This window comes from Balaenoptera physalus, assembly GCF_965194825.1.
Source record: "Balaenoptera physalus genome assembly, chromosome: 17".
NCBI lineage: Eukaryota > Metazoa > Chordata > Mammalia > Artiodactyla > Balaenopteridae > Balaenoptera > Balaenoptera physalus.
The window spans coordinates 47,471,252-47,498,106 of NC_138895.1; the positions used below are offsets into that span (position 1 = coordinate 47,471,252).

The 26,855-nt window shown below is 46.5% G+C and overlaps 1 protein-coding gene and 1 long non-coding RNA gene across 10 annotated transcripts in view; one reads left to right on the forward strand and one right to left on the reverse strand.

Moving 5' to 3' along the window:
- LOC309646452 overlaps nt 1-14,947 on the reverse strand; it is a 333,740-nt gene extending 318,793 nt beyond the window's left edge. Inside the window, exon 1 of the long non-coding RNA XR_014255374.1 lies at nt 1,026-14,947. This is a non-coding gene — a long non-coding RNA (uncharacterized lncRNA). The remainder of the gene's footprint in view (nt 1-1,025) is intronic.
- MATN2 (matrilin 2) overlaps nt 1-26,855 on the forward strand; it is a 150,176-nt gene that overhangs the window by 35,489 nt on the left and 87,832 nt on the right. For all 9 annotated transcript variants that reach the window (XM_082432697.1, XM_082432692.1, XM_082432693.1 and 6 more), the window contains one exon: nt 16,335-16,904. In XM_082432697.1, coding sequence (XP_082288823.1) covers nt 16,335-16,904 — 570 coding nt within the window. The remainder of the gene's footprint in view (nt 1-16,334; nt 16,905-26,855) is intronic.

The following is a 26,855-nucleotide window of genomic DNA, read 5'->3' on the forward strand; positions in this document are numbered from 1 at the left end:
ATTGGGCATTAAGCTTAATGGAGTCAACTGCAGCAGCTGGAGCCCAGTGTTCGCTCGAGCACCACGAGTGATGAGGAAACAAATCGCTGGCTCGGTAGATTTCCTTTTGTGTAATATACTGTCTCAGTGTACTTAGGCAGTGGAAACCTAAGCCAAGTTAAGTAAGGATGGAGGAAATGAAGCATTGTATCAGAGTGGAGAGAGAGAGGACAAGTTTCCAAAGGACATGGCGATGAGAACAATCTAGGTTCCTGAGGGAGCCACTGTAGAGAAGAGGAGGGGATAGGCAAACAGAGGCTTCAGGGGAGGGGAGGAAAGTTGGCCCCGCTTTCACAAAGCTTGGAGGGACTAGGTCTTCAGGTGAGCTTTGTGAAGAGGACTGAGCATGCCTTGTATTTTTTTGTTTCAATGTATTTGGAGTTTTCATCAAGACTCTACTGTAGATGAGGGAGGCATCAAGAAAGCAGATGTATTGAGGAGTTGAGGGGACCACCAGGGCCAGTGCAGGAAACAAAGCTCTCTAGGTATTTTATTTTATTTTTTAATATATTTATTTATTTATTTATTTTGGGCTGCATTGGGTCTTCGTTGCTGTACGCGGGCTTTTCCTAGTTGAGGCGAGTGGGGGCTACTCTTCGTGTGGTGCGTGGGCTTCTCATTGCAGTGGCTTCTCTTGTTACAGAGCACAGGCTCTAGGCGCATGGACTTCAGTAGCTGCGGCACGAGGGCTCAGTAGTTGTGGCTCACAGGCTGTAGAGCGCAGGCTCAGTAGTTGTGGCACACGGGCTTAGTTGCTCCGTGGCATGTGGGATCTTCCTGGACTAGGGATCAAACCCATGTCCCCTGCATTAGCAGGTGGATTCTTAACCACTGCAGCACCAGGGAAGTCCCTCTCTAGGTTTTTTTTTTTTTTTTAAACATGCACATTACTTTTTTTTTTTTAATTAATTAATTACGTTTTTTGGCTGCGTTGGGTCTTTGTTGCTGTGTGCAGGCTTTCTCTAGTTGCAGCGAACGGGGGTTACTCTTTGTTGCGGTGCGTGGGCTTCTCATTGTGGTGGCTTCTCTTGTTGCGGAGCATGGGCTCTAGGTGCGCGGGCTTCAGTAGTTGTGGCTCACGGGCTCTAGAGCACAGGCTCAGTAGTTGTGGCACATGGGCTTAGTTGCTCCGCGGCATGTGGGATCTTCCTGGACCAGGGTTCAAACCCGTGTCCCCTGCATTGGCAGGTGGATTCTTAACCACTGCGCCACCAGGGAAGTCCACCTCTCTAGGTATTTTCAGCAGAAAGGGATTTCATGCAGGGAATTAGGTGCTTACATAATTGATGGAAAGGGGGAAGGAGTGGAAGTTCAGGACCGTCACCTAAGAACCCATTGCTGGGATCGGGATGCTGTTCTGCCATAGCTACATCTGTGAAGCTGGTGAGCAGACACTAGAACACCGAGTCTGTGTTTCTACCATCTTACTTGCCAGCAGAAACAGGCTTCACCTCACTTCCTCCTTTGTGAGTGTATCTACTTGGTGTTACCTAATTCTCACCCAGGACCCTAGCTGCAAGGGAGTCAGGAAAATGTGCTTCTTGTCTTTTTAACGTCTGCAGTACTGGAAGGCTCATAAAAAGAGGTGGGAGTTCATGCTGAGTGCCCGCTGACATTCAATCAATAGTTATTTCCTTTGAATATTCAATTAACTAGGGAGAGAAATAGCAGTAGAGGAGTTGGACACCCAAGAGGGATGAGTTGGAAGGGGCCAACTGCTGACCTAAGCTTTCTGCTCCACCAGCTGAAAGTCCTTCAGGTAGACTCACTCCAGGGTTAGATAACAAAGGGGCAGAAACTCAACTCCTAAAGACAAAGGAGTTGTCTTTAAATTCTCCCTGGTGCCTTCTCTATAGTATATACACAGGGGACATTCATTTATACCTGAGACCATGCTGGGAACTCCAGTGGGAGGGGCTTTGGGTTAGGCCAGCGATGGAGAAGAGTGAAGTCTGGGCTGAATCAGGAGCCCTTAGAATGTGCCCTAAAAGAGGATGGGCACATTTAAAACCCTTCAGTGGCTCCCCATGGGCTCCTGAATGGAGTCCAAACTTCTCAGTAGGAGGTACATGCAGCCCTCCCTGTCATCCCCATCCTGTCCTTTAAGGTCCAGCCATACCACCCTATCTGCATTACCCATGCACATGGCACCCTGCTCTGTTCTGGCCTCTAGGCCTTTGCTCATGCTGAGCCTTTGCCTAAAATGCCCAACCCAACTCTGCCTGGCCAATACCCGCTCATCCTTTAATAATGGAATAATATTATAAGACAATATAATGTGGTACCCTTCAGCTTCTTTAAGAATCTTCCCACCCATCATCCCGGGATCGTGCTCTCCTCCAGGCTCTAGTTGCACATGATTTTTATGAATCTTATGAAGCTGTCTTCTCTACAAGGTTGTAAGCGTCTCCCAGGCTGAGATTAGTTCTTGGGCTGTATCCCCAGCACCTGGCACAGAGAGGAGGGTTCTACAGTGTTTGCATAACTCAACCAAACCGAAATGATGAGAGAAACTTTTCCTTGGCTGGTACACGTCTGTGGAAGCTTCCGCCCCTGCCTCTGTGTGTGCCTGCACCCTTCCCCTTACAGGGAAGAGCTACAAGACTGCACCTAGCAAGGCCTCTTCCTCGTGGCCCTCACCCCTCCCCAGCCCGACCCTATTGCTATTCACAGGTCTCTGCTCTGTGCCTGACTTCCATCTGGACACCCAGAAAGCAGATGAGGCAATTGTTCAATGTATTAAGTTAAAATGCTCCTGTGGGTGAAATGCCAGTTTGCTTTTTGAAAGCCACCTACACTCTTTTTCACTTTGCAGAAAGGAGAGATCACCTGTTTCCCAGTACTTTCTGTACTGTCTTGTATTGGGGGATGGGGTGTGTGTGTGTGTGTGTGTGTGTGTGTGTGTGTGTGTGTGTGTGTGTAGATTACAATTTTAAGATATGAGTGATTTCTCAATTTGAGGAAGGAAGAAAGTTGGTGAGAAGGGTGTTGATAGAGAATACCAAACTGATTCTGTATCTATTCAGTCAGCTCAGTGAATTTTAAAACCATCGACCATTTCAGGGCTTCTTTATCCTTCTTTTCTCAATTAAGAGAAAGCCTGTTTGTAGACACACTGAGAGTAGATGTGAGGGGCATTTTTTTTTAAGCGAAACTTGAGCAAACTGCTTTACCTTGCAAGGAAATTCAATTCATTGGAAATTGTTTTTTCTCCAGGGCTAAACTGGGGCAGCTTTCTCTGGCTCCCTCGCAAAGAAAATTGTCCAGGGTTCTGGAAACCACAGTTGTCGAACTTCATACGATGTCTCTTTTCTTTCAGCTCATGTAAGAGTTACGAGAGGAGACTGGTGTGATGTGGCATGTTTTTTCTTTCTTCTCTTTTTCTTTTCCATTTCGCTGGCTAGTTGGTGCGTACTCCCTGAGGGCCTTGGAGAGCTGCGTTCCTAAAGGAATTTATGAGGGTCAGCAGGGACAAAGGAAATTTGAGCTGGTGTCAACCCAGGATCCCTCAGGGCGCCACTGGCCCTTGTCTCTGGTTTATGCAGCACCATTGCTAACCAAAGATGCAGGCTCATTCACCAGAACCTTCTTTTAAATAAAAACAAAACCCAAAACAAACTCATTGTGACATTGGCAAGTATATTTTGCATAAAAACTCCCCAGTGTGGATCTCCACGAGCAGACAGAATCCATCCTGCAAGTCTCTCTCCCACCACAGCCATCTCTTTCTGCCCTGCAGGGGCTCCTCTGGGTTTTGGTTAACGTGTACACAGGTCAAATCTGACAGTAGGTTTCAGTGCTTGCCTGTGAACTTTGGTTCTGCTTGTAGGTGTTGGAAAGAAGTTAATGGAATGAAAGTTGACATTCAGACCATATCTCTGGGCGTTCATGAGGGGAGCACATAAATGGTATCAACTGGCATTCAGAGCAGGTGTGTGTGTGGGGAGGAGATCACAGAAATCACCTCCGTCTGGATGTACGTCGTTGCTTTGTCCTCAGTAATCGGCCAAGAGATAGAGATGTGTTTGCTCTGTACCTCTGCTGGAGTCATGCCTCCTTGTTCATCAGTACGGTCTCTACTGACCTTTGTGACTGAGGGTGCAGCTGTTCTGGCTAAGCATATGTTATGCTTCCTGAATAATAATTCATTTTCCCTGCCTCGTTCTGCCGCCATCTGCACGCTCGTGTCACTGCCTGCCTGGGCTGTAAGCCGCCCAAGGCCAGGCCCGGCGTCCTCTGGGTGGCAACAGCCCCACAGCACGAGCACTGTACAGACAGACCTTGTTTTATTGGGTTTTGCTTTTGTTGTGCTTCGCAGATACTGTGTTTTTCACAAATTGAAGGTCTGTGACAGCCCTGCATCAAACAAGACCATTGGTGCCATTTTTCCAACGCATTTGCTCACTTTGTGTCTCTGTGTCACGTTTTGGTAATTCTTGCAATATTTCAGGCTTTTTCATTGTTATTCTGTCTGTTACGGTGATCTGTGATCGTTGATCTTTGATATTCTATTGTGAAAAGATTACAACTTGCTGCAGGCTCAGATGATGGCTGGCATTTTTTTAGCGATAAAGTATTTTTAAATTAGGGTAAATTAAGGTACACTTTTTTAGACATAATGCTATCGCACGCTTAATAGGCTGCAGTATAGTGTAAACATAACTTTTACATGCTCTGGGAAACCAGAAAGCTCGTGTGACTCGCGGTGTGGCGATATTTGCTCTATTGCGGTAGTCTGGGACCGAACCTGCAGTTCCTCTGAGATGTGCCTGTATTTTGCCCATAGTGGCTTCAGTTCACTGCCTTCTATGTGCAGCCCTGAGCCAGGCATGCATGAAATGAGGATGAACAAGGCCCACTCGTGACCGCAGAGGTTTGCCTTATGGTCTGGTGGGGCTTGCAGGCCAGCAGATACGGAATTTGTGGGATGACGTCACTGCACATTGTTACTAGTTGTGCTACTGTCATCTGTGCCTGGGGGTGCAGAAGGCACTTGTGGACTCGAGTAGGTGCAGCAGGTGTGCTCGTAGGTATCAGAAGGAACTTAATAAAATAAAGGTGAAGGTCTGGGGCCGAAGGCACTGGCCCAGGACAGAGGGTGAAGAGGACTTCGCACTTGGGGGAGTGTCTTGAGTTGAGCTTTAACTCCTGAGTCTCATTCAAGTCTCTGCCGTTGGCCCTCCCAGATATTAACTGGGGTTTAATGTGTTAACTGGTGACTGGGAGAGTAAGTTCATAAGCCTCTCCTCCGGGACGTTTTTCTGTTCAGAGGAGACACTTCATGCTAGGTCACCTGCTGGGAAACGGAGGGTAGAAATGCAGGTGCTAGAATCAGACTGGCTTGGATGTGAAATCCCTGTCTCGTACCACTCATTCCCCATGCCAGTGGACTTGTCATTTAGCCTCTCTAAGCCTCAGTGCCCTCATCTGTGAGTTGGAAGTAATAATGGTGCCTACCTTGTTCATTTTCTGAACCTAATCAAAAGCCAGGACACAGCTGACCTGCACATGATCTGACAATGGACCAGATGTGGCTCAGAACCCATGAGAGAATCCAGGACGTAAGGTTTCCGTATCTACAAGGTCTCTCGTGGTCTTGCGGAGGAGGGTGCTGAGACACAGGAAGGGGTCTCTTCTGGACTCTTGCTCTGTGGCCTCTTTGATGGTCTCTCAGGCTCACATGCCCCTTGGGATAGAGTCTTCAGATTTGTCACACCTATGAATCATCTGGAACAATTGTCTAAGTGCAGATTCGTGGGCCTCAGCCTCAAAGATTCTAATTCACTGGGTCTGGGGTGCTGCCCAGGATTCATCCTTTTAAATAAGTACCCCCAGGCGTTTCTGACGTCATCAGGACATTGAGGATCCCCACTGTGGGCTGTTTTTATTGGACCTCCACTGACTAGCTCCCCCAGCCCACTCTGGCTCGTGGAGGGGTATGTGCAACTTCTCCCTTCTTTGCCCTCCTACCCCTCCCATCACATATGCACCCTGAAGGAAAGAAGCCAAGACCCTACTGAGCATCTATGTGCGTTGCACTCTGCTGGGTGCTAGGGATTCAAGAAGACACTACATGTGGCCGGTAGCTCCATACGTGAGATGCTGGTAGGAGAATGCTCAGACATAGGTGACCACAGGGCCAAGTCTTAAGCTGAGGAGGCAGCTGAGAGAGGATGGTGTGTAGGGAACTACAAACCGTTAGATATCACTGAGGTGTAAGATATAGGGCAGGGAGTGGTGGGTGGGTCCAAGAGGCTAAAGAGTTCATTAGTTCATTCTCCCATGACCTTGCTGTCCGTGACCCTTAGGGTGGTGGCTTTTGAAGAAATTGCTTTGACGAGACAGCATCCTGGGCTCATTTATCCCGAGAACTCACAGCTGCCAAGTTGAGCTACTGTGACTCTGATGAAACTCACCAAAATATTTAGTCATCGGAAAGTTCTGCTCTAAAGAGGGGAAGAGTAAGGTCCATTTATGGAGAGAGTCTCTCTACTCTCCCAGGCCAGGAAAACCATCGGTGAGATGATGGGGCATTATTGCCTGGAGGGCTCTAATGGGAGTGAGTGGAGAGAATGTCTGGCTGGCAAATTGGTTTTGTTTCTCAAGCCCCTTCCAGGCACTAGGGGATGGGAAGAGGATGAGGGATGCTGTGCCTAGAGGACCCCTGTGGCTGAGCTTTGATTCTGAGGCTGGGATTGATTAGCAGGGGGGTTGGTGTCTCACAGGTGCTGGAGTTGGGGGTCTCGGGGCCGGCATGCAAGGCTTGGGATTTGCTGTCCTGGCTCGACATTTTATCATGTGACTAGCTGTCAATCCAGATGTCTCCTTTCTGTGGTTTATACAGTTGATTTTTTGAACCTTATGTTCAGGGCTTGACATTTATACCACTTAGATTTCCTCGTTAGTTTTTTTTTTTTAACATCTTTATTGGAGTGTAATTGCTCTACAATGTTGTGTTAGTTTCTGCTGTATTACGAAGTGAATCAGCTATACATATACATATATCCCCATATCTCCTCCCTCTTGTGTCTCCCTCCCACCCTCCCTATCCCACCCCTCTAGGTGGTCACAAAGCACCGAGCTGATCTCCCTGTGCTATGCGGCTGCTTCCCACTAGCTATCTGTTTTACATTTGGTAGTGTATATATGTCCATGCAACGCTCTCACTTCGTCCCAGCTTACCCTTCCCTCCTCTTGTTAGTTTTGACTCATTATTCCAGCCCTCAGAAATCCTTTCTGGTCCTGACTCTGTTATTCAGCTTTTTAGCAATTCCTTCCAGCATAGTGTGTAGTGGTGTAGTGAGAACCACAAATGCCCCCAGAATTTGGAAAACTGTTTGGAAAATGTTACCAAGTGGGGACTGATTTTCTAATGTGTCTACGATATGTCTTAGATCCCATTAAGAAGTCCAGGGTGTATCCATAATATAATATAATCAGCTTTTCAGGCCACTCCCCAGGGGTTCTTTAGGAAGATGTGAGTGGAGCATGATTGATTCAGAGGAAGCTGTAGCTCATCATCTGCATTGTAAAACGGCTGGCGTGAGGTAATGCAGTAGCTGACAACTGACTAAGAAGGGAATTAGAGGGGGAAGGATTGAAATGTGGTCCTTTCAGCCCTGGCCAAGGACCATGGCACCCTAGTCAAGAGCCCTAAATACAGGGGAGTTGCAGATTAAGTCGCACTGGAGGCAAAAATCAAAGGTGCTCCAAATTGCCTCTGAAATATCCATGAGATCACCTGTAAATCGCCGGGCTGGTCATAGTCTAGAGGCACAAGGGGATGGAACACATGAGGTGGCCACAGGGGCCACATCTCAGGCATCTGTGGGCACAAGCTCATTGAGTGTGATGGTGGGTGTTATGCGGTAGTCTTTTCTCTCAGTCTGTCTGTCTTTGTTAACCCCATATAGTTCAATACACATAAACCAATTGCTTAAGGGATGCAATTTCCTTGAATTCTGATGTGCTATTTTATATTCTTATAATGGAGGATACATACCACTTGTACAATTTGATGAGACTATTTCTTTTCTTTTTTATAAATTTATTTATTTAATTTATTTTATTTTTGGCTGTGTTGGGTCTCTGTTGCTGCACGTGGGCTTTCTCTAGTTGCGGCGAGTGGGGGCTACTCTTTGTTGCGGTGCGTGGGCTTCTCACTGCGGTGGCTTCTCTTGTTATGGAGCACGGGCTCTAGGCACGCGGGCTTCAGTAGTTGTGGCGCACGGGCTTCAGTAGCTGTGGCTCGAAGGCTCTAGAGCGCAGGCTCAGTAGTTGTGGCGCACGGGCTTAGTTGCTCCGCGGCATGTGGGATCTTCCCGGACCAGGGCTCGAACCCGTGTCCCCTGAATTGGCAGGCGGATTCTTAACCCACTGCGCCACCAGGGAATCCCGAGGAGACTATTTCTTAGGACATTTCTATTTCCTTTGCTCTGACCCCATGCCCACCAGCAGCCTTCCATCATAAGTGTGACTTTACCTAAAAGTTCATGTGCAGGCCGTCGACGTGGCCGCCCTTATTATTTCTCATTGAATAGTAGTAAGTTAGCACTAATTATCAGAAAATGTCTCAAAAGTATGATTAGCTAACTTACCTTTATTCAGTTTCTTAGAAGTAGATAAAATTGAGTACTTCAACCTTTGTTGGAGAGCCCCAGACTCTAAAACCAGGTTGGCAAAATGATTCCATTTCATCGTCTGTAGGTACTTGCAGGGCAGTGTTGAAAGCATCCTGAGGCTGAGTGCAGGCTGAGTGGGAGAGGGTGGGAATTGATTAGTAATGTCTGCCAGGGACAAGGTAGAAAAGAAAGGGGACATTGCTAATCCTGCCCTGGAGCCTGGGTACCTACACCCAGAGGGAGTCAGCCATGCCCTCCCCCTCTCTCTGAGAATCCTACTTATCTTTTTAGTCTGCCTGTTTTATTGTATCCTGTTATCATCTGTCTGTATGCCTGCTGTTAACAATTGGGAGTCTTTCCTTTGTTATATTCCCAGAGCCTGACACACAATAGGTTCTCACTAAATATTTGTTCAAAGATGGGCTTTATTTAACTGTTCTACCTAACTGGTCTAAATATGTGGAATCTGCATTTCTTCCTCACTGGAGTCAATTATTTGTCTTGCTGAGATACAAACTATAGATTTCCTCTGATTCTCCTGATCTATCCTAACTAGGAGTAAATACATAAATTGTGCATGCTTTTTTTTCCCTTCTCAGTCTCCTGCTGGCTCAAAATCATCAAGTTCTCCCTACCGCCACCCCCGCTTTCTGTAATTATAAAACTGCTTTTCTCCCTTTGAAACTCTTGGTGAGCTAGTTTTTTCTCTGTCCCTTTATGACCTTTGAATCATGTTCCAGAGTGTCTCTGGTCACTCTTAGGGAGTTAAAGAAAACCCTCTGGTTAGTCCTAGTTGTAAAACCAGTTTTAGCTCTCGGCTCCTTGCCACTTTCTCCAACGTTACTCTTGTCATAGTTCTTGGTGATTTCAATATCCACATGAATGATGCCCCCTTTGAGGGATTGTTACTGGAGTATTCGTGTCCTCCACCATATCTCAGCCATTTACCTCTCTTACCATACTCCTGACCCTGTGATTATAATAACTGCAGTCCCTTCATCATCTCAATTTAAACCTCCTATTTCCCCAGCTCACCCCTTCTAGGATTCAACAATCCTGTGACCTCATCTGGACTTTCAATCCATTGGCCCTGCTGCTTTTTCTCTGCCCTTCACCCCTTCCTGTTCCCCCAGTTTAATTCCATAGGAAATCTTTATAGTCGTTCTGTTGCCTACCTTTGTCACTCTCCTGATTCATCACTCTCGCTTGGCTAAATGACAACCCTGGTTATATCAACTTCTGCCTGCTTTTCCCCTGTTCCTGTGCAGCTGAGTGTAGCCGGAGCAAAACACAGCACATGCTATCGGTGTCCCTTCAGTTTCATGCTCACCACCCTCAAGTTGGCCTTTAGTGTCACCTGGAAATCATACTTCAGTCCCCTCGTCCATCCACTCTTGCACTGTCCTAGAAATTATTCCATTTTTTCCCCTTGTATCATTATATTTTTCACAGTTCTTTTTTTAAAGTGCCCACAAACCATCTACTTGTGGGAACTTTGCTGGGAATTGTTAGGAAGCATCACATTTTCTGAAATCCATTTCCCTTCTCCACCCCACCCTGGGCATTTGCCTGTTGTCCAGATCATGTTTCTCCTGTTCCATCAACGATCAGTGATGGACTTTCTGTCATACCTGTCCCATTCTTCTGTCTCCCCCAGGGCCCGGCTCCTACTAATCTCACAGTAGGCAAGTTAAGTGCATGAGAATGTGAACCACTAGCAGCCTTATGTGCTGAGCCACTGCTATTCAGAGAGGCGAGCATCTGTTTTCATCATTTTATTAAATCTTAAAAAAATACAAATAAGCATTTAGCAGGGGAGAAGCAGTTGGCAGGAGACAGGCAATTTTGAGCCATAGCTTTCAGGCCCTGATTCCAGGGAAGGAAAGAATTGACCCCAGAGAGCCAGTGCAGTTCTGGTGCATCTTGAGTGTGCTGGGAAAGGCAGGTCTAAAAGGACAGAATCCTTTCTGAGCATTGCTTGGTGGTTAAGAGTGTGGGCTACGGAGCCAGACAAGATGAGTTCAGATCCGGGCTCCTCCTAAGTATGAGGCCCTGCGCTAGATATCTAACCTTTCTAGACTCATTGTTCTCATCTGTAAAATGGGAATAGTACCTACTTGCTAAGTTGGGTGTGAAATAAATAAGCCATCCCGTGTAAAAGTACTCAGAACAAGGCCAGGTACTTATTAAGTGCTCAATAAACAGTAGCTATAAATTATTATTATATTCTCTTTTGAGTATCCCGATAGCCCTGTGAGGTATTGTTATTCTCATTTCACAGAAGAAGAGACTGAGAGTCAAAAAGGTGAAGGAGAGGTTTAAGACCACATGGACAGAAAGTGGAATTGGCTGGGCTTGCCCTGAGGTCATAGGACTCTGCTGCTGTTTCACTGAGCATTTCAGAGCCCCTTTCAGTCTCTGGATGAAATTATTTTACCCTTGTCATCGAGATTCACATACCTTCCTTCTCTAAACATACCCTGACCTCTCCAGGCAGATGGTACCAAATATTTACTGTACAATTACACAGCCGTAATTAAATAGAGCTGCAGCAAGGGAGACCGATTAGCAACAAATCTGCAATCCTGAGAGGAAAGAAATAGTTCCAAGGCTGCACGTTGTAATCCTGCTGGGGTGGGAATGTTGCTTAAAATTGTTCTGGCTCAGGTTCACCTTCTCTGCAGGGGGAAGAGACACTTGTTTGCCCATTGAGTAGGCTGTAGAGTCAAGCTGACAGAACTGGAAGTACTGTTCACAAGGCTCAGACCGTTACTCTTTTGGTTCAAGGCATGACGTTTTTATGATGTGCCCAGATACCCTCTTCCAACTGCTGTGGAAAGTCTGTTGTGAGGGGCGAGAAGGAAGATCTGTGTGTGTTCTTCTCACAGGCTGAGACAGGGAGGGAGGCTGTTTATCAGAACCAGTATGTGAAAGGAACACGCACAGAGGAGAGTCCATTTTCTGGAAACATCTCTCAGCAGTCCCCATGTGGAGAAACTGTGAGGCACGTATTTCAGAATGTCCCCAAGTATTTACAAAGCTTGTATTGTAATGTCAGCGGTATTGAGAGTTTTCCCAGATGCCCACCATGACATGGGGGAAAGGCACCAGGATGGTCCCAGGTCTGACCCTAATGAGCTATGAGGCCTCGTGGAGATAGAGTCACGTGCCTGGGCCTCAGTTTCCCCTTCTGTAAAGTGAGTAACTTGGACTCTATTTAGACCCTCCAGCTCTAAGATTTTATTAGTCTGTGAGTCCATGGACCAGAAGTTCAAAAGTGGCTATGCTCCCCCATAAAATGGCAAAGATTTGGGTCCTAGAATCTGTGACTCTGTTAGCAGGACCCAGAGACCTGCTCCAGCACTTTTTGCCTCTGTGGTTTTAATCCACCTCCTTGAATTGCCTGCTCTGACTCAGTCCCTTCCACCTGAAACCTTGCTCCACCACCCAGAATTCCATTTAACTCCACAAATGTTGACTGAAGACTTACTGTATTCCCACCGCATGGCTATAGAGATGATTAGTTTCCCACGTTGGGGAATTCACAGTGAGATATGAGGTCGAGACTTGCCAGAACTTCGTTTCTCCGGAAATCTCTCTAGTTCCTAAACTAGTGGTTTCTCAGAGTGTGGTTCTTGGACCAGTGGCATCAACTTCACCCAGGAACTTGCTAGAAATGCACATTTTCAGGTGCCAGCCTAGACCTACAGAATCAGAAACTCTGGAAGTGAGGCCCACTGACCTTAGTTTTTAACAAGTCCTCCTGGGAACTGGGAGGCACCTCGAGTTTGAGAACCACTGAACTGGCCCTTTCAGGGACAAGCTGCAGAGCTTCTGAGCTCTCAAGGGACCCGAGGAGACATCCTGAAGAAACTCGGTCACTTGGGCTGCCAGGACTCGTCGTTTCCAACTCACAATCACTGCTCTCTGGAGGTTCCCTCCAACTCTATTTCGAACCTTTGTGGTGTTTTTGTAAATGCCAGGCATCGTGGAAACTCCCCATTTGTTTTGATGGGAGCTAATCCAGTTGAGCACATAATTCCCCATGGAACTTCCAGGCTTCCCTTTAAATTGATTGTGATGCTTCCTGGGATGCTGACACCATGACTAAGACCCACAGTAACAATCCCAGTCCCAGAGGATCCCCTGCTTCCAAAGATTTCCAGAGAAGGAGAGTTCTTAGGGAGCCAGTCTGCAGCCTCTTTCCCTGTCTCCCTTCCAAGGAATCTTTCATTAATATCCTCCTCCGTGGCAGGGTCTGGGCTGGTTCCCATCCTCCTGAGCAGGTGGAGGTCATTGGGTCACATCCTCCCTGCATTAAGTTCAGACTGAAATGGGGGGCAGGTGTGGCTCCTGGAGTGGGGCTAGCCTCAGTCCTGGCCCTTGTCCTCTTTCCGGGGACCCGCAGGTCTGTCATGCTTTGCTCTGGCCCGGGACCACGTGCTAGACCATAGACACCTTTGTGAAAATTAGAGAAAGGCACTCCCTCCAGGTGCCTCTCAGGGTGGACGCAGCCCCTGGGGCTCAGGGCTAGCCTGGATTTCAGGCCCCTCGCTTCCTTGGGCAGGTTGCTGTGTGCAGCACAAACTACACAGCAGCAGCAGCAGCCCTGCCCCTCCCCAGCCTGGGCCTAGGAAGGTGTGGACTTGGGGGGTGGTGTGGGCCGAGCAGAGCCTGCATATGCAGCTCCCACGTATTGGGGGTTTCCACATGCTGGGCCCAAGGCTAAGCTCTTTACCCACAGCATTTCCTGAGATCTCACAACCACCCAGTGAGATGGGTGTTGGTGTTGTTTCCATATAGGTTTACTTTTTCTAAATTATAAGAGATTTTCAAACTCTCAGTGCCTTCATGTTCTCATCTGTCCAATGGGTACGGTACTCCTAGCTCCTTTCTTAAGAGCTTATTCTGGAAATCAAATGAGACCGTAGCGATGAAAGCTCTCTGGAGTAAAGATGTTAAAACACCCTGCAAATGTCAGGGTTGATATTGATCTTATCCCTGTGTCCTCAAGGGCAGTTTCTGGGAGCTCTGGTTTGAGAAACTCACCTTAAATTCACCCAGCCTCCAGTGTTATATGTGGGTGCCACAGAAGGTTGGCTTTCTGCCATGATGCTGGTGTGCGGGCGTGCTTCCTCCCCTAAAATTGTTAGACTTGTGAGGCTGCGATGCATGAGGTGTGTGTGCAGGCGCTCAGGGGCGAGTCACGACCTGGCAGGCCGGCCTGGTTGGGATGACCTCAGCCGCCTTTTCCACTTCTCATTTTAATGACTAGGTTCACTGCTTCATTTCTGGTTTTCTCCCTCTTTCTTGCAGCTGCAGTGATTGGGATTCAGGGCAAGCATTTGAGATCCCTTTTCTAATCCCTATCAAATCAGGATTTAGCAGTGGGAAGTCTGGGAAGGGGAGGGGGGAGGGGGGAGGGGCTGGAGGCCATAGCTCCAAACATCTGAGAAATCCCAACAGGAACGCCCAGCCTCCACCCTGTGAGGCCAGAGGCCTCTTGTCTCATCCAATCTCACCCGCTTCCCAGAATGCCTTCTTGCTTGCGCACTTGAGTACGGTGATTGTGGTGGTAAGGGAGAGACTTCGACATTTGCCTTTTTCCAATTTAACTGTGCCCTTTGTTGAAATGTTTCTTGGCCAGGTACCTTCTCCATTTCCACTACTGCTCCCACCTCCCTCCCCCGACCACCCACCCCTGGTTGAGATTAAGTTTCTCTCTCAACCAGATTTGTGCAAAAATGGTCTGGATTGTCCACCCTGCAAACCCCTGCCTGACTCAACTATTTTGTTGTTGTTGTTGTTTTAAAAAAAACTGAGGTATAGTTGATGTACAATATTTTATAAGTTACAGGTGTGCAACATAGTGATTCACAGTTTTTAAAGGTTATACTCCATATATAGTCATAAAATATTGGCTATATTCCCTGTGCTGTACAATATATCCTTGTAACTTATTCATTTTATACATAGTAGTTTGTACCTCTTTATCCCCTCCCCCTATATTGCCCCTCCCCCTTCCCTCTCCCCACTGGTAACCACTAGTTTGTTCTCTACATATGTGAGTCTGTTTCTTTTTTGCTTTATTCACTAGTTTTATTTTTTTAGATTTCACATATAAATGATATCATACAGTATTTGCCTTTCTCTGTCTGACTTATTTCACTTAGCATAATGCCCTCCAAGTCCATCCACGTTGTTGAAAATGGCAGAATTTCATTCTTTCTGGGGCTGAGTAGTATTCCAGTGTGTGTGTGTATATATATATATATATATATATATATATATACACACACACACACCATATCTTCTTTATTCATTGTTGGACACAATGAATGGACACTGTTGATGGACACTTAGGTTGCTTCCATATCTTGGCAATTGTAAATAGAGCTGCAATGAACATTGGGGTGCATATATCTTTTTGAATTAGTATTTCTGTTTTTATCAGATACATACCCAGGAGTAGAATTGCTCGGTCATACGGTAGTTCTATTTTTAGTTTTTTGAGGAACCTTCATATTGTTTTCCACAGTGGCTGCACCAATTTACATTCCCACCAACAGTGTAGGAGGGTTCCCTTTTGTCCATATCCTCTCCACAAACTTCTGCCCCACTCAATTGACTTTTTATTACGTAACTTCCCTACAGAAGAGATAAGTTACATAATATAATGCCAGTCATATTATGCCCATCACCTGTGGCGTCATGTACAAATTTCAGTCTGAATTTAAAGTCATTTTGTAAGTGGCTTCATGCTACCCCTCCAACTTAATTCCTATCCGTAACTCCTAGCAGGGCCTTCATCACTCGTTCTTTTATCCACTCTATTCATGCCATCTTGGGCTTTTGTTCATGTGTCCATCTCCATGTGTTCGTTCTCTCAGTCCAAACACTATGCATCTGTAAAGCCAGCTCGTGTCCCATCTCCTTGACTCCAGCCCACTAATATCCCTGTTCTTTGAACATCTAGTGTCAGCACCACATAGTTTCATACTAGTTATTCTTTCCTTGTTCCAGTAATTAAGTCTCCCCAGGTAGACTGTAAGCTCCTTGATTTGGGTCGCCCCCCTAAGTGTCTTCTATACTCCCTGCAGTATCCAGCCAAGCCTATGTGCTGTGCAGTAAATAATAAAGTAATTTTGACCCTGCTCAGGTGTTTGCCCACCTGAAAACTGCATTGATGACTTTCTAGAAACTGAAGTTCATTTATCTTGTAAAAAGAAATAGTATCTTTGTTGCCAGTACTCATGATCACCCAGTCACGCACATATACACCCTTACAACCTTCCCAAGGGGGGAAGAAAAACGATGAAGACGGGAGGTTTGAAAGGTGATCCCTGGCCCTAGGATTTCCAACCTGCACTGGGTCCTTAACACTCTTCTTTTCTTTCCTTTCCTTTTCTTTTCTTTATTTTTAATTGAAGTATATTTGATTTACAATATCGTGTTAGTTTCAGGTATACAGCACAGTGATTCAGTTATACATATATATATATATATGTATATATAACTTCTTCAGATTCTCTTCCCTTATACGTTATTACACAATATTGAGTAGAGTTCCCTGTGCTATACAGTGGGTCCTTGTTGGTTATCTATTTTATATATAGTAGTGTGTGTTTATGCTTAACACTCTTCTGATGCGTTTGCCCTCCCCTCTTTCCCCAGAGAGCTCCTGTGAGAACAAGCGGGCAGACGTGGTCTTCATCATTGACAGTTCCCGCAGCGTCAACACCCACGACTATGCAAAGGTCAAGGAGTTCATCGTGGACATCTTGCAGTTCTTGGACATTGGCCCTGACGTCACCCGGGTGGGCCTGCTCCAATATGGCAGCACCGTCAAGAACGAGTTCTCCCTCAAGACCTTCAAGAGGAAGTCCGAGGTGGAGCACGCCGTCAAGAGGATGCGGCATCTGTCCACGGGCACCATGACGGGGCTGGCCATCCAGTACGCCCTGAACATCGCATTCTCAGAAGCAGAGGGTGCCCGGCCACTGAGGGAGAACGTGCCGCGGGTCATAATGATTGTGACCGATGGGAGGCCCCAGGACTCGGTGGCCGAGGTGGCTGCAAAGGCCCGGGACACAGGCATCCTGATCTTTGCCATCGGCGTGGGCCAAGTGGACCTCAACACGCTGAAGGCCATCGGGAGCGAGCCGCACGAGGACCACGTCTTCCTGGTGGCCAACTTCAGCCAGATTGAGTCGCTGACCTCAGTGTTCCAGAACAAGTTGTGCAGTAAGTCCTGTTTCTCTGGGGCTCTTCTCAGGGAATCATTAGGATGAGTTCATTCATCTTCCAGTGTTCATTCTGTGCTAACCTGGTCCCGGGTACCGGGCTGGCAAGGGGTGTTTAGCAAAGGCCAAGGTAGACACAGTGCTCTCTTGGGGCTCACGCTCTGGCCAAGGAGACATATTAAGGATGCAGTTATACAAATAAGTAAGTAACTGCAGTTGTAACAGTGTAACGGAGGAAGAATTCAGGACAGGACCTGACCTAGGCCAGGGGGCTCAGGGAGATTTCCCTGAGGAAGGGACATTTACACTCAGACTGAAGAATGAGTAACAGTAGGTAGGTGAAGTTTTTCTCCAGCACACTGGCTTGCCCTGGCATTCCCTAGGTTGGAATTCATGAGTTGTAGTAAGCATGGGAATGGGAGGGCAAAAATTATAACATAACTTCTCCTTGGATGGTGTGGAATACTGAGCATTTTTGCCCCATGGTGATGCTAGCAGTGGATGTTTTCTCAACCCAGAAAGAGGCCCAGTGTACGGGGAAGACCAAGACGTGCTCCTGGTACCTTCCCACCTGGTAGGATGGCAGGTGCCTCCCGACTCCTTCTGCAAGGACATGCCTCCCCAAGTCCTTGAGCTGCATTCTTCTACTTTAAGGGTCTTCTTCGCTGTCTTGCTTTCTCACCCTCCTCTCCCCAAGGCTTCTTTCACCCTTTCTTGCCAGACTCCTCCCAGCTACCTCCAAGCCGAGCTCCTGCCTCAGCTTTCCCAGCAGGTCAACTTGCCCTCTCCCCAGTTTCCTGCTTCTGCCACCGTCTTCTCGTCCTTTTCTCCTCCAGAAGGGCGGGGCGCCAGGCTGCCAACCCAGGCTCCACACTAGTCCCTGGAAATGGGAAACAAGCCTCCTGACCTGGTAAACAGTGTCCAATCCAGCTTTGCCCACCCCCATTGGTCCCTGTCCCCTCCAACTGCCATGCTTCTTTGACGGGAAAACAAAAGCAAGTATCTATTCTGAAATGACTAGTATTTCCCTGGAGTCTGCATGGAGAATGACCTGAAGGACCAGACTCATCTCCAACTCACCGGGAGCAGGAACCTTTAGACCAGTTCTCAGAATGTGACAAAGCCTAGAAACACCCCCCAACCACCAACCTCTCCCGACCCTGTCAAAGCCTCAGGAAGGAAGTACGGTGTGCTTTTGACGTCTTTTTAAAAAATTCTCTGCTGAAAACTAACTTCAAAAAGCAGAGACCCCATGAATTCTTGACTCCAAAATCAATAGTTTTACTTAAAAAATCAAGGCCATGAAGGAAAAAGAAACTTTTGCTCTGCAATGTCACTTGGAAAACATTCAGAAGTGCCATTTCCCTGGCGCCGCAGAGGGGCTGGGTCTCTGTGGCGTGCCGTGGCCTGAGTCACCTGGAAAACTTCAGCCAGTAGAATGCACTGCAAACATTTTTAAGGTTTTATGACTTTAAATGACTTCTGCAGAATTTATATTCCCCCTTTCCTGGAAATATTAAAAAAAGAAATTGGTTCTGTAACAGTTTTGACGTGTTTATTCAGTTGTCTTGGAAAAATGTTAATGGATGAGTTCTTTTATAAGCTCTCTGAATTGCTCAGCAAAGGGAAAGGTAATATGAGGCTGAGGATGTGGACTTGTTCGTAGAAGAAGCTTCTCTGTGTTTTATGGCCTGGCAGCAAAATTAAAAGGCAGTTTGGCTACTCCCGTTTCTGTAATCTTGAAACTCTAAGAAAACATCAGTATTGTGCCATTCATTCATTCATTTGTTAGGGCCCGGGAACTGAATCCCCCTTCCTACCCCACAGAAGACCAGCTCCTGTCTCTCCTCATTGCAGGGCTCTGCTGAGCAGACTTGTCAACTGTCTTGAAAGGTGAAGGAGGCCCCGGGGCCTCTTCATCAACCGTGCAGTAAGGATCGCAATAACTAACATTTACAAAGCACTTTCTCTTGTGTTTACGCACTTTATCCTCACGAAAATCTGGGGAGGCAGCACGATGCTATCCCTCCCTTTCACAGGACTGTAAACTTGTTAAGTGAATTCCCAAGCAGCCAGGAGATGGTGGGTTCTACTTCCAAACCTCCTGCTCATTTCATTCCTCTTCGCATTGGGAGATAGAAATTCCTCTTTTAAGGTAAACGGTTTTCTGCAGACAGCCTCCGCAGTCCAGCCATGCTAGGCACACCAGCTCTGAGGTTGATATTCACCTCGGAGTTTGATGGGAAGCCTTTGCGATGGGGAGGGACAGACTGAGGTTTCAATGACCCCACCTGCCAGCTGTATAGGTGCTGAGCACATCTGTAAACTGGGGATTTTACCTGCGGAGACTAGATGTGTGAACAGGCGTTATAAACTGTAGAGCCCCATTCAGTGTGCACCATGTTGTGTATGATTACAGTCAAACACACGAAGGACCAGCAGGGTAGGCAGATGGCCTCAGCTTTGACCTGCCCTCCAATCCTCAGACAACAGCGTCTACCATGTTGCAGATGGCAGTTCTCTTGGGTTTTGGAAGTCTCATTTGTTCCTTAAACATTTATTGAGCTACACTCTGAGAATAACAGCCAATTTTGTCCTGGGCTAGGTACTTTCCAATATGTTATTTCATTGAATACTTATAACAGCCCTGTGAAGCAGGTACTATTATTACCCCATTTTACAGAAGTAGAAACTGGGGCTTAGAAAGGACAAGTGGCTCCAGGTGGCAGAGTTGGAGTCTCTCTGGCTTCAGAACTCTTACCCTCCACCTCCCAGGTCTGAGGGTTTCAGGCTGGTGGGAAGACGCTCTCATCCCAGAGAAATGGGATGTTGGCTATATGAAGTCTGCACTTCAGAGGCCTTGGGAAGTCACCTGGCACGGGGGGCCCTCTGATCAAAGAATGCCAGGGTCTGCCTAGGGAGTCCAGGAGAGCTTTAAAGAGATAATAATGATTATACCTAACACTTATTGATATTAATATGTGCATTGCTGTTTTGCGCTATTAGTGTATGTTAACTCATTTTATTCGCACAACAAACCTGTGAAGTAGGTGCTCCTATAATTCCCATTTTACAGAAGAGGAAATAGAGACCCAGAGGAGTTCAGTAACTTGTCCAAGGTCACATAGCACTAAGTGGCAGAGTTGAGGTGTGAACCCAGGCATTCTGGCTCAGAACCTACATCTTAACTACTATGTGCTACACAGACTTGAAAGAGGAGTAGGGGGGACTTCCCTGGTGGCCCAGTGGTAAAGAATGCAGGGGATGCGGGTTCGATCCCTGGTCAGGGAACTAAGATCCCACATGCCGTGGAGCAGCTAAGCCTGTGTGCCGCAGCTACTGAGCTCGCGCACCTCAACTAGAGAACCTGCGTGCCGCAAAGTACAGAGCCCACGTGCCCTGGAGCCTGCGTGCCACAACTAGGCAAGAGAAAACCCGCACGCCACAACTAGAGAGAAGCCCGCACGCCGCAACGAAAAGATCCCGCGTGCCTCAACGAAGATCCTGCATGCTGCAACTAAGACCCGACGCAGCCAAAAATAAATTAAATAAATATATAATAAATAAATCTTAAAAAAAAAAAAAAAAGAGAGTAGGAGTTTACCGGCTAGAGATGTGTAGGGAGGGCGATTGCAGTAAGCCAGGAAAAGAATGATATGTTTAATAGTTTTTTTCTATTTCATTTAAAAACAAAAACAAAAAAATGAGTCCAGAGTCTCTGTTAATTTCGTGACCTGCTAAGGAGACATAACCCACAGCTTGAGAAATGCTGATGAGAGTCTAGGCAGGGACGTGGAGGTCAAAGTGCACCTAGAGAAGGGATTTCAGAGGGAAACTGAGCGGAGGCTCGTGTGCTTTTGGGCAGAACCGAAAACCGCTGCTGGATCGGTGGATCGGTGGGGACAGGGTATTTCCAGGAGTGATCAAGACAGGAACCTTTATCGTACAGTTAGGAAGAGAGTAGGCTCTTGTGCTCACTGGCTGTGTGGACGTGAACTCAGGCACAGGGGTGGCTTTGTACCCACAGGCAGTGAATTCCCGCACCAGCCACAGCTGGGGGCAGGGGAGCTCCTGAGGTTGCATTCTCAGGCCGCTCCGAGACGTCCAAGAGAATCTTAGAGGCCTCCTGTGAATGAAGCCCTGTCTACAAGATGACCAAAACCTGCCCATCCTGGGGCCCACCATTTCTGCCACCCAGTGAGAGAGGACACTGAACCTAGGGGCTGAAAAATGCATGTGTATCCTGAGCCTTCTGATGACGTGCAACCTGGGCAGGGCTGCCTTTTTTTTTTTTTTTTTTGGCCGCGCCAAGCAACTTGTGAGATCCTAGTTCCCCCACCAGGGATTGAACCCTCGCCCTCGGCAGTGAAAGCGCAGAGTCCTAACCACTGGACCGCCAGGGAATTCCCAGGGCTCCTTTTACTTAACCTCTTGGTATCTGCTTTATCAGGCACTATTGAAGGCCCTAACAGTGTTCCTAAGACACACCTCCCATCAACCAGCCCGGGTAAAGTCCACACTTACTGCAGCCCTTCAAGGCCCTGTTGCTAAGTGGGAGGCCAGATGGACTTCCACAGGCCTTGACTTTCCGTACCCAGTAATTGTTCCTTTCAAGACCCCCAGTCAGCCCACCACTCCTTTGATCATTCCTTTAGTCAATCACACAGTCATTAATAAACATTTATGAACATTCAGATCGCCTGGTTAAAAATCCAATCCTGCCAAAGACTTAGTCTGCTGTTTAGTGATTTCTCCCGCTAAATGCAAAGCCTTGACCCAGCTTCAACCTACAAGGCCTTCTGAGGTGTGAGACCACCTGCAGGCCACCGTAGGAGGCAGGACTCTTGTGCCCCCTTCAGTCACATCACAAAGGCCTGCCCCACGGGAGGGCAAGGCATTAGGGCCAGATGCTCTTAGTATCACCGATTCCTCATCTGTAGAATTTTTCAGGTGGAAAATTTTTATACTACCTTAGTAAAAATGTTTGGGATTCTTTTGGTTGAAAGTAATAGAAATTCAACTTGAACTAGCTTTAGAAGGGCGGGTTGTGTTATATTACTCATGGAAATAAGGAGACGCATAGTGAATGACAGCTTTGCTTTCTCTCCACCCCTACTCTGCTTCCCCTTGGACTTCTCTGGTCCATGGGCAGAGAGCATGCACCCTGTGAGCCCCCAGATATGCTTGCCCTCGGTATAAACCCCCTTTTCCTCAATTCTAGTGGCTAAATGCCAAGAAAAGACTCTGACTGTCAGACCCTGAACACCCAACAGTGGCCAGGAGAGGGGCTACCTCACACCAACACAGCCGCTCCCCAAGTCAGCATGCATTTAGAATGAGAAGGAAGGCAGCTTCTAGAAAATAATTCAGTGTCTGTACAGAAGGTCCCTGGACATCATACATGCCTTGATTCTACAGGTAAAGAAATAAACCAAAAAGAGCTACGCAACTTGCATGAACTTCCCTCACTTGTTCGAGGCAGAGGGGAACTAGAGCACCTGTCTTCTGGCTTCTGACCCAGTGCTCCTTCCATTACACCAGGTTTCTGGTCTCAGTTTCTTTTGTGGTACGTGGGGCAGTCTCCTGGGTCCAATTTCTTTTATCGTACATGGCCAAGACAAGCCTTAGTAACAAGCTGTCACTCCAAAACCCTATGCAATAGTTCTTTTAATTTCCCTATTTGACAGGTGAAGAAAGTGGAGTTCAGAGTAATTAAGTAATTCATACAAGGTCATGGTGAAGCTCAGCTGTAGTCTTGTTTCCAGAAGCCTTTCTCATCACCACGGTGCTGTCTGCTGCCCAGCAGGTATTTTCTCTGCCTCACATCTCCTGTCAAAATAATTATCTGTCAGGGTCTCGGTGAGAAGTCAGGCGGCAGGGTCATCACTTGGGCCTCATACCAGTGGATAACCGCTGTGTTGCCGGTTGTCTAGACTTTAGATTTTCTTCCTTATGGAGGAAAATAGTGACATGCTGGGAGTTGCATAAGAACGCCTCTATGCCCGTGGGTAATTTGACTCCAGCAGCCTAGGAAAAGAAGAGAGCCTTCCAGGGTGCAAAGCAAATGCAAATTAAAAACAGGATAATGATTTTTCCCTCTTAACACGGTCAAAAACTTAATGTTTGATAATCCTGAGTGCTGAAGTTTTGAGGAGGTGGGAATCATTACTCTCATGCATTGCTGGTGTAAACTACCTTGCAAGACAATGAGGTGATATCTATTTAAAGTAGGACCCAGGAACTTCCCTGTGGCGCAATGGTTAAGAATCTGCCTGCCAATGCAGGGGACATGGGTTCGAGCCCTGGTCTGGGAACATCCCACATGCTGCGGAGCAACTAAGCCCGTGCGCCACAACTACTGAGCCCGCGTGCTGCAACTACTGAAGCCCACGCGCCTAGAGCCACTGCTCCACAACAAGAGAAGCCACCACAATGAGAAGCCCGTGCACCGCAACGCAGAGTAGACCCCGCTCGCCACAACTAGAGAAAGCCCTTGCGCAGCAACGAAGACCCAACGCAGCCAAAAAAAAAAAAAGTAGGACCTGGTCCTAGAGAAACAACTGCACATGTGCTCAAGGAGATGTGTTTAAGAAGATTCATCACAGCATTGGGAAAGCAAAACTGTGGACTGGTGGGGAAATGGCTAAATATAATGAGGACTAGTCATATGACCAATGGATAAAGCAATTAAAAGGAATGAACTAGATCAAATGTATTTGATCAAAGCTAAGGTGTACAGTTGATTCTCATTGTTCTTGGTAATTATGTTCTATAACGTCATGGTGGACGCTGACTGAAGTAGCAAGTACTGAACCACAGCTCCTAGGGGAAATACAGATTTAGGTTCCTCGGAGCCTCTGGTCCAACACTGTTGTCAACTGATCAATACATAATCTTGTTTTATGTGTGTTTCTGTGTAAAGACACCTTATTTATATACTATTGATTCATTAACATTGAATTCACAGCCAATAGCACTATCACTCTTGTCCGAATGAAATTTATCAGACACACATTTTCTCCATAAGGCACATCATAGCCTCCTTGCACTTAGGAACACCAGACACACTTCACTTCAGCAAACACCAACACTTCAGCACTACACTTGGGGCCATTTGAAACAGCAAAATCATCAACAAAAAGCACAAAAATGCAAACAGTGTGGCACTTGAAAAAGATACTCATTCACAGTCTGAGAGCAGAAACATGAATGCAGAGCGTCGTCTTGTTCAACCTCAGCTGGCGACCTAAATTTTTCATCGCTCTGAGTGCGTCCATGAATGATGATGAAAGCACTCTGAGTATTGATTTTAGGGTTACAAATAAACGTTTGCAAGTAGGCAAATTCTCAAATACGGAATCTGTGAATACTGAGGATCAATGTACGTGCCCTCACACTTTAACATCTCGGAAATTGGGTGCATCTTAGATTCCATGAAAGATAGTATATATCAATAGAGATAGAATCTGTTATTAATGCTGAGTGAAAAACCAAGGTGAAGATGAATATATATAGGATGAACCCAGGTATGTAAAATAAAACAAAAGTCCACCATGCTTCTCCTTTGCTACATACAGTTAACGCATATCAAGCATTCCCCTGAGCTATGTTTTAAGCACTTTACCATCTTAATTATTTGTAACCGTTACAAGGCCCTTATGAGGTTGGTACTATTTTTACTCCCATTTAATAGAAAGAAGTTAAGAAAATTGCCCATGGTCACAAAAACAGATATTTCTTTCACTCTGAAGTAAAAATGACTGATTGGATTTTAATCTATGAACTTTCCTAACATTATTTGTATCCTAACAGGAATTAAAACACAGTCAATCGTAAACTCAGAACAATCATTCTAAATTGTATTATGAAATAAAAAAGTTTTACCTTCACTTACTGCCCACCATGTTTCTTACTTTGAAGTAAAGGGACATATATACTTAAGATATGCCATCGATTTCATCAGTAGCTGAGTAGCTTTATAAAAATATATTTCTACATATGGACATCCTTTTTGTTTATGACAACACTTGCATAAATTGTACTCGGCTTATGCTGATGCTTGTTAACTTTAAATATGTTCAGGTTGAATTACATGGAGTAAAGTCATAAATTAAGATGTGAAAAACAGTAAGAATTTTCATGAGCTCCAACAGACTTATGCGTGAATCAACGTATCTGAAAGCCGAGGTACTTCAGAAACTAAGTGCAGAAATATTTTATTTATTTATTATTTTAATTAATTAATTAATTTATTTATTTATTTTTGGCTGTGTTGGGTCTTCATTGCTGCACATGGGCTTTCTCTAGTTGTGGCGAGCGGGGGCTACTCTTCGTTGCGGTGCGTGGGCTTCTCATTACGGTGGCTTCTCTTGTTGCAGAGCACGGGCTCTAGGCATGTGGGCTTCAGTAGTTGTGGCACGCGGGCTCAGTAGTTGTGGCGCACGGGCTTAGTTGCTCCACGGCACGTGGGATCTTCCCGGACCAGGGCTCGAACCCATGTCCCCTGCATTGGCAGGTGGATTCTTAACCACTGCGCCACCAGGGAAGTCCCCATTATTATTATTTTTAAAATTTAACTTATTTTTGGCTGCGTCGGGTCTTAGTTGCGGCACTTGGGATTTTCGTTGAGGCATGCAGGATCTTTTGTTGTGGTGAGCGGGCTTCTCTCTAGTTGTGGTGTGCAGGTTTTCTCTTCTCTAGTTGTGGTGCGCAGGTTCCAGGGCACGTGGGCTCTGTAGTTTGCGGCACGCGGGCTCTAGTTGTCCCGCGGCATGTGGGATCTTAGTTCCCTGACCAGGGACCGAACCCGCGTCCCCTACATTGTAAGGTGGATTCTTTAACACTGGACCACCAGGGAAGTCCCAGAAATTTTTTTTTTTAACATCTTTATTGGAGTATAATTGCTTTACAATGTTGTGTTAGTTTCTGCTTTATAACAAAGTGAATCAGCTATACATATACATATAACCCCATATTTCCTCCCTCTTGTGTCTCCCTCCTACCCTCCCTACCCCACCCCTCTAGGCGGTCACAAAGGACCGAGCTGATCTCCCTGTGCTATGCGGCTGCTTCCCACTAGCTATCTATTTTACATTTGGTAGTGTATATATGTCCATGCCACTCTCTCACTTCGTCCCAGCTTACCCTTCCCCCTCCCCACATCCTCAAGTCCATTCTCTATATCTGCGTCTTTATTCCTGTCCTGCCCCTAGGTTCTTCAGAACCATTTTTTTTTTTTTTTTAGATTCCATATGTATGTGTTAGCATACGGTATTTGTTTTTCTGTTTCTGACTTACTTCACTCTGTATGACAGACTCTAGGTCCATCCAGAAATATTTTAAATAGAGACATAAAGATTATGGAAACATGTGAGTGCATTTTTTAACTCCAGAAATTTTTATAATACTTTTGCCTATTAAAAAAATTACATTGGGGGCTTCCCTGGTGGTGCAGTGGATGAGAGTCCGTCTGCCAATGCAGGTGACATGGGTTCGAGCCCTGGTCTGGGAAGATCCCACATGCCGCGGAGCAGCTGGGCCCGTGAGCCACAACTACTGAGCCTGCGCGTCTGGAGCCTGTGCTCCGCAACAAGAGAGGCCGCGATAGCGAGAGGCCCGCGCACCGCGATGAAGAGTGGCCCCCGCTTGCCACAACTAGAGAAAGCCCTTGCACAGAAACGAAGACCCAACACAGCCAAAAATAAATAAATGAATTAATTAATAATTTTTAAAAAATTACATTACTCTTGGGATTTATGATCCTGAGAAACCGTTGATTCTTTACCACATCCTCATTTAACTAATAGCTTTTCCTCCAAACCCGCTGCGGCCTACCAAGTCCACACGTTAGTCAGAGCCACTCCTGGTATCAGCAAACTTTCTGATCCCTCTGCCCACCGACTGGATAGTATTAATTGCACTGTGAAATTGCTCTTTTTGTAGGTCGTTTTTG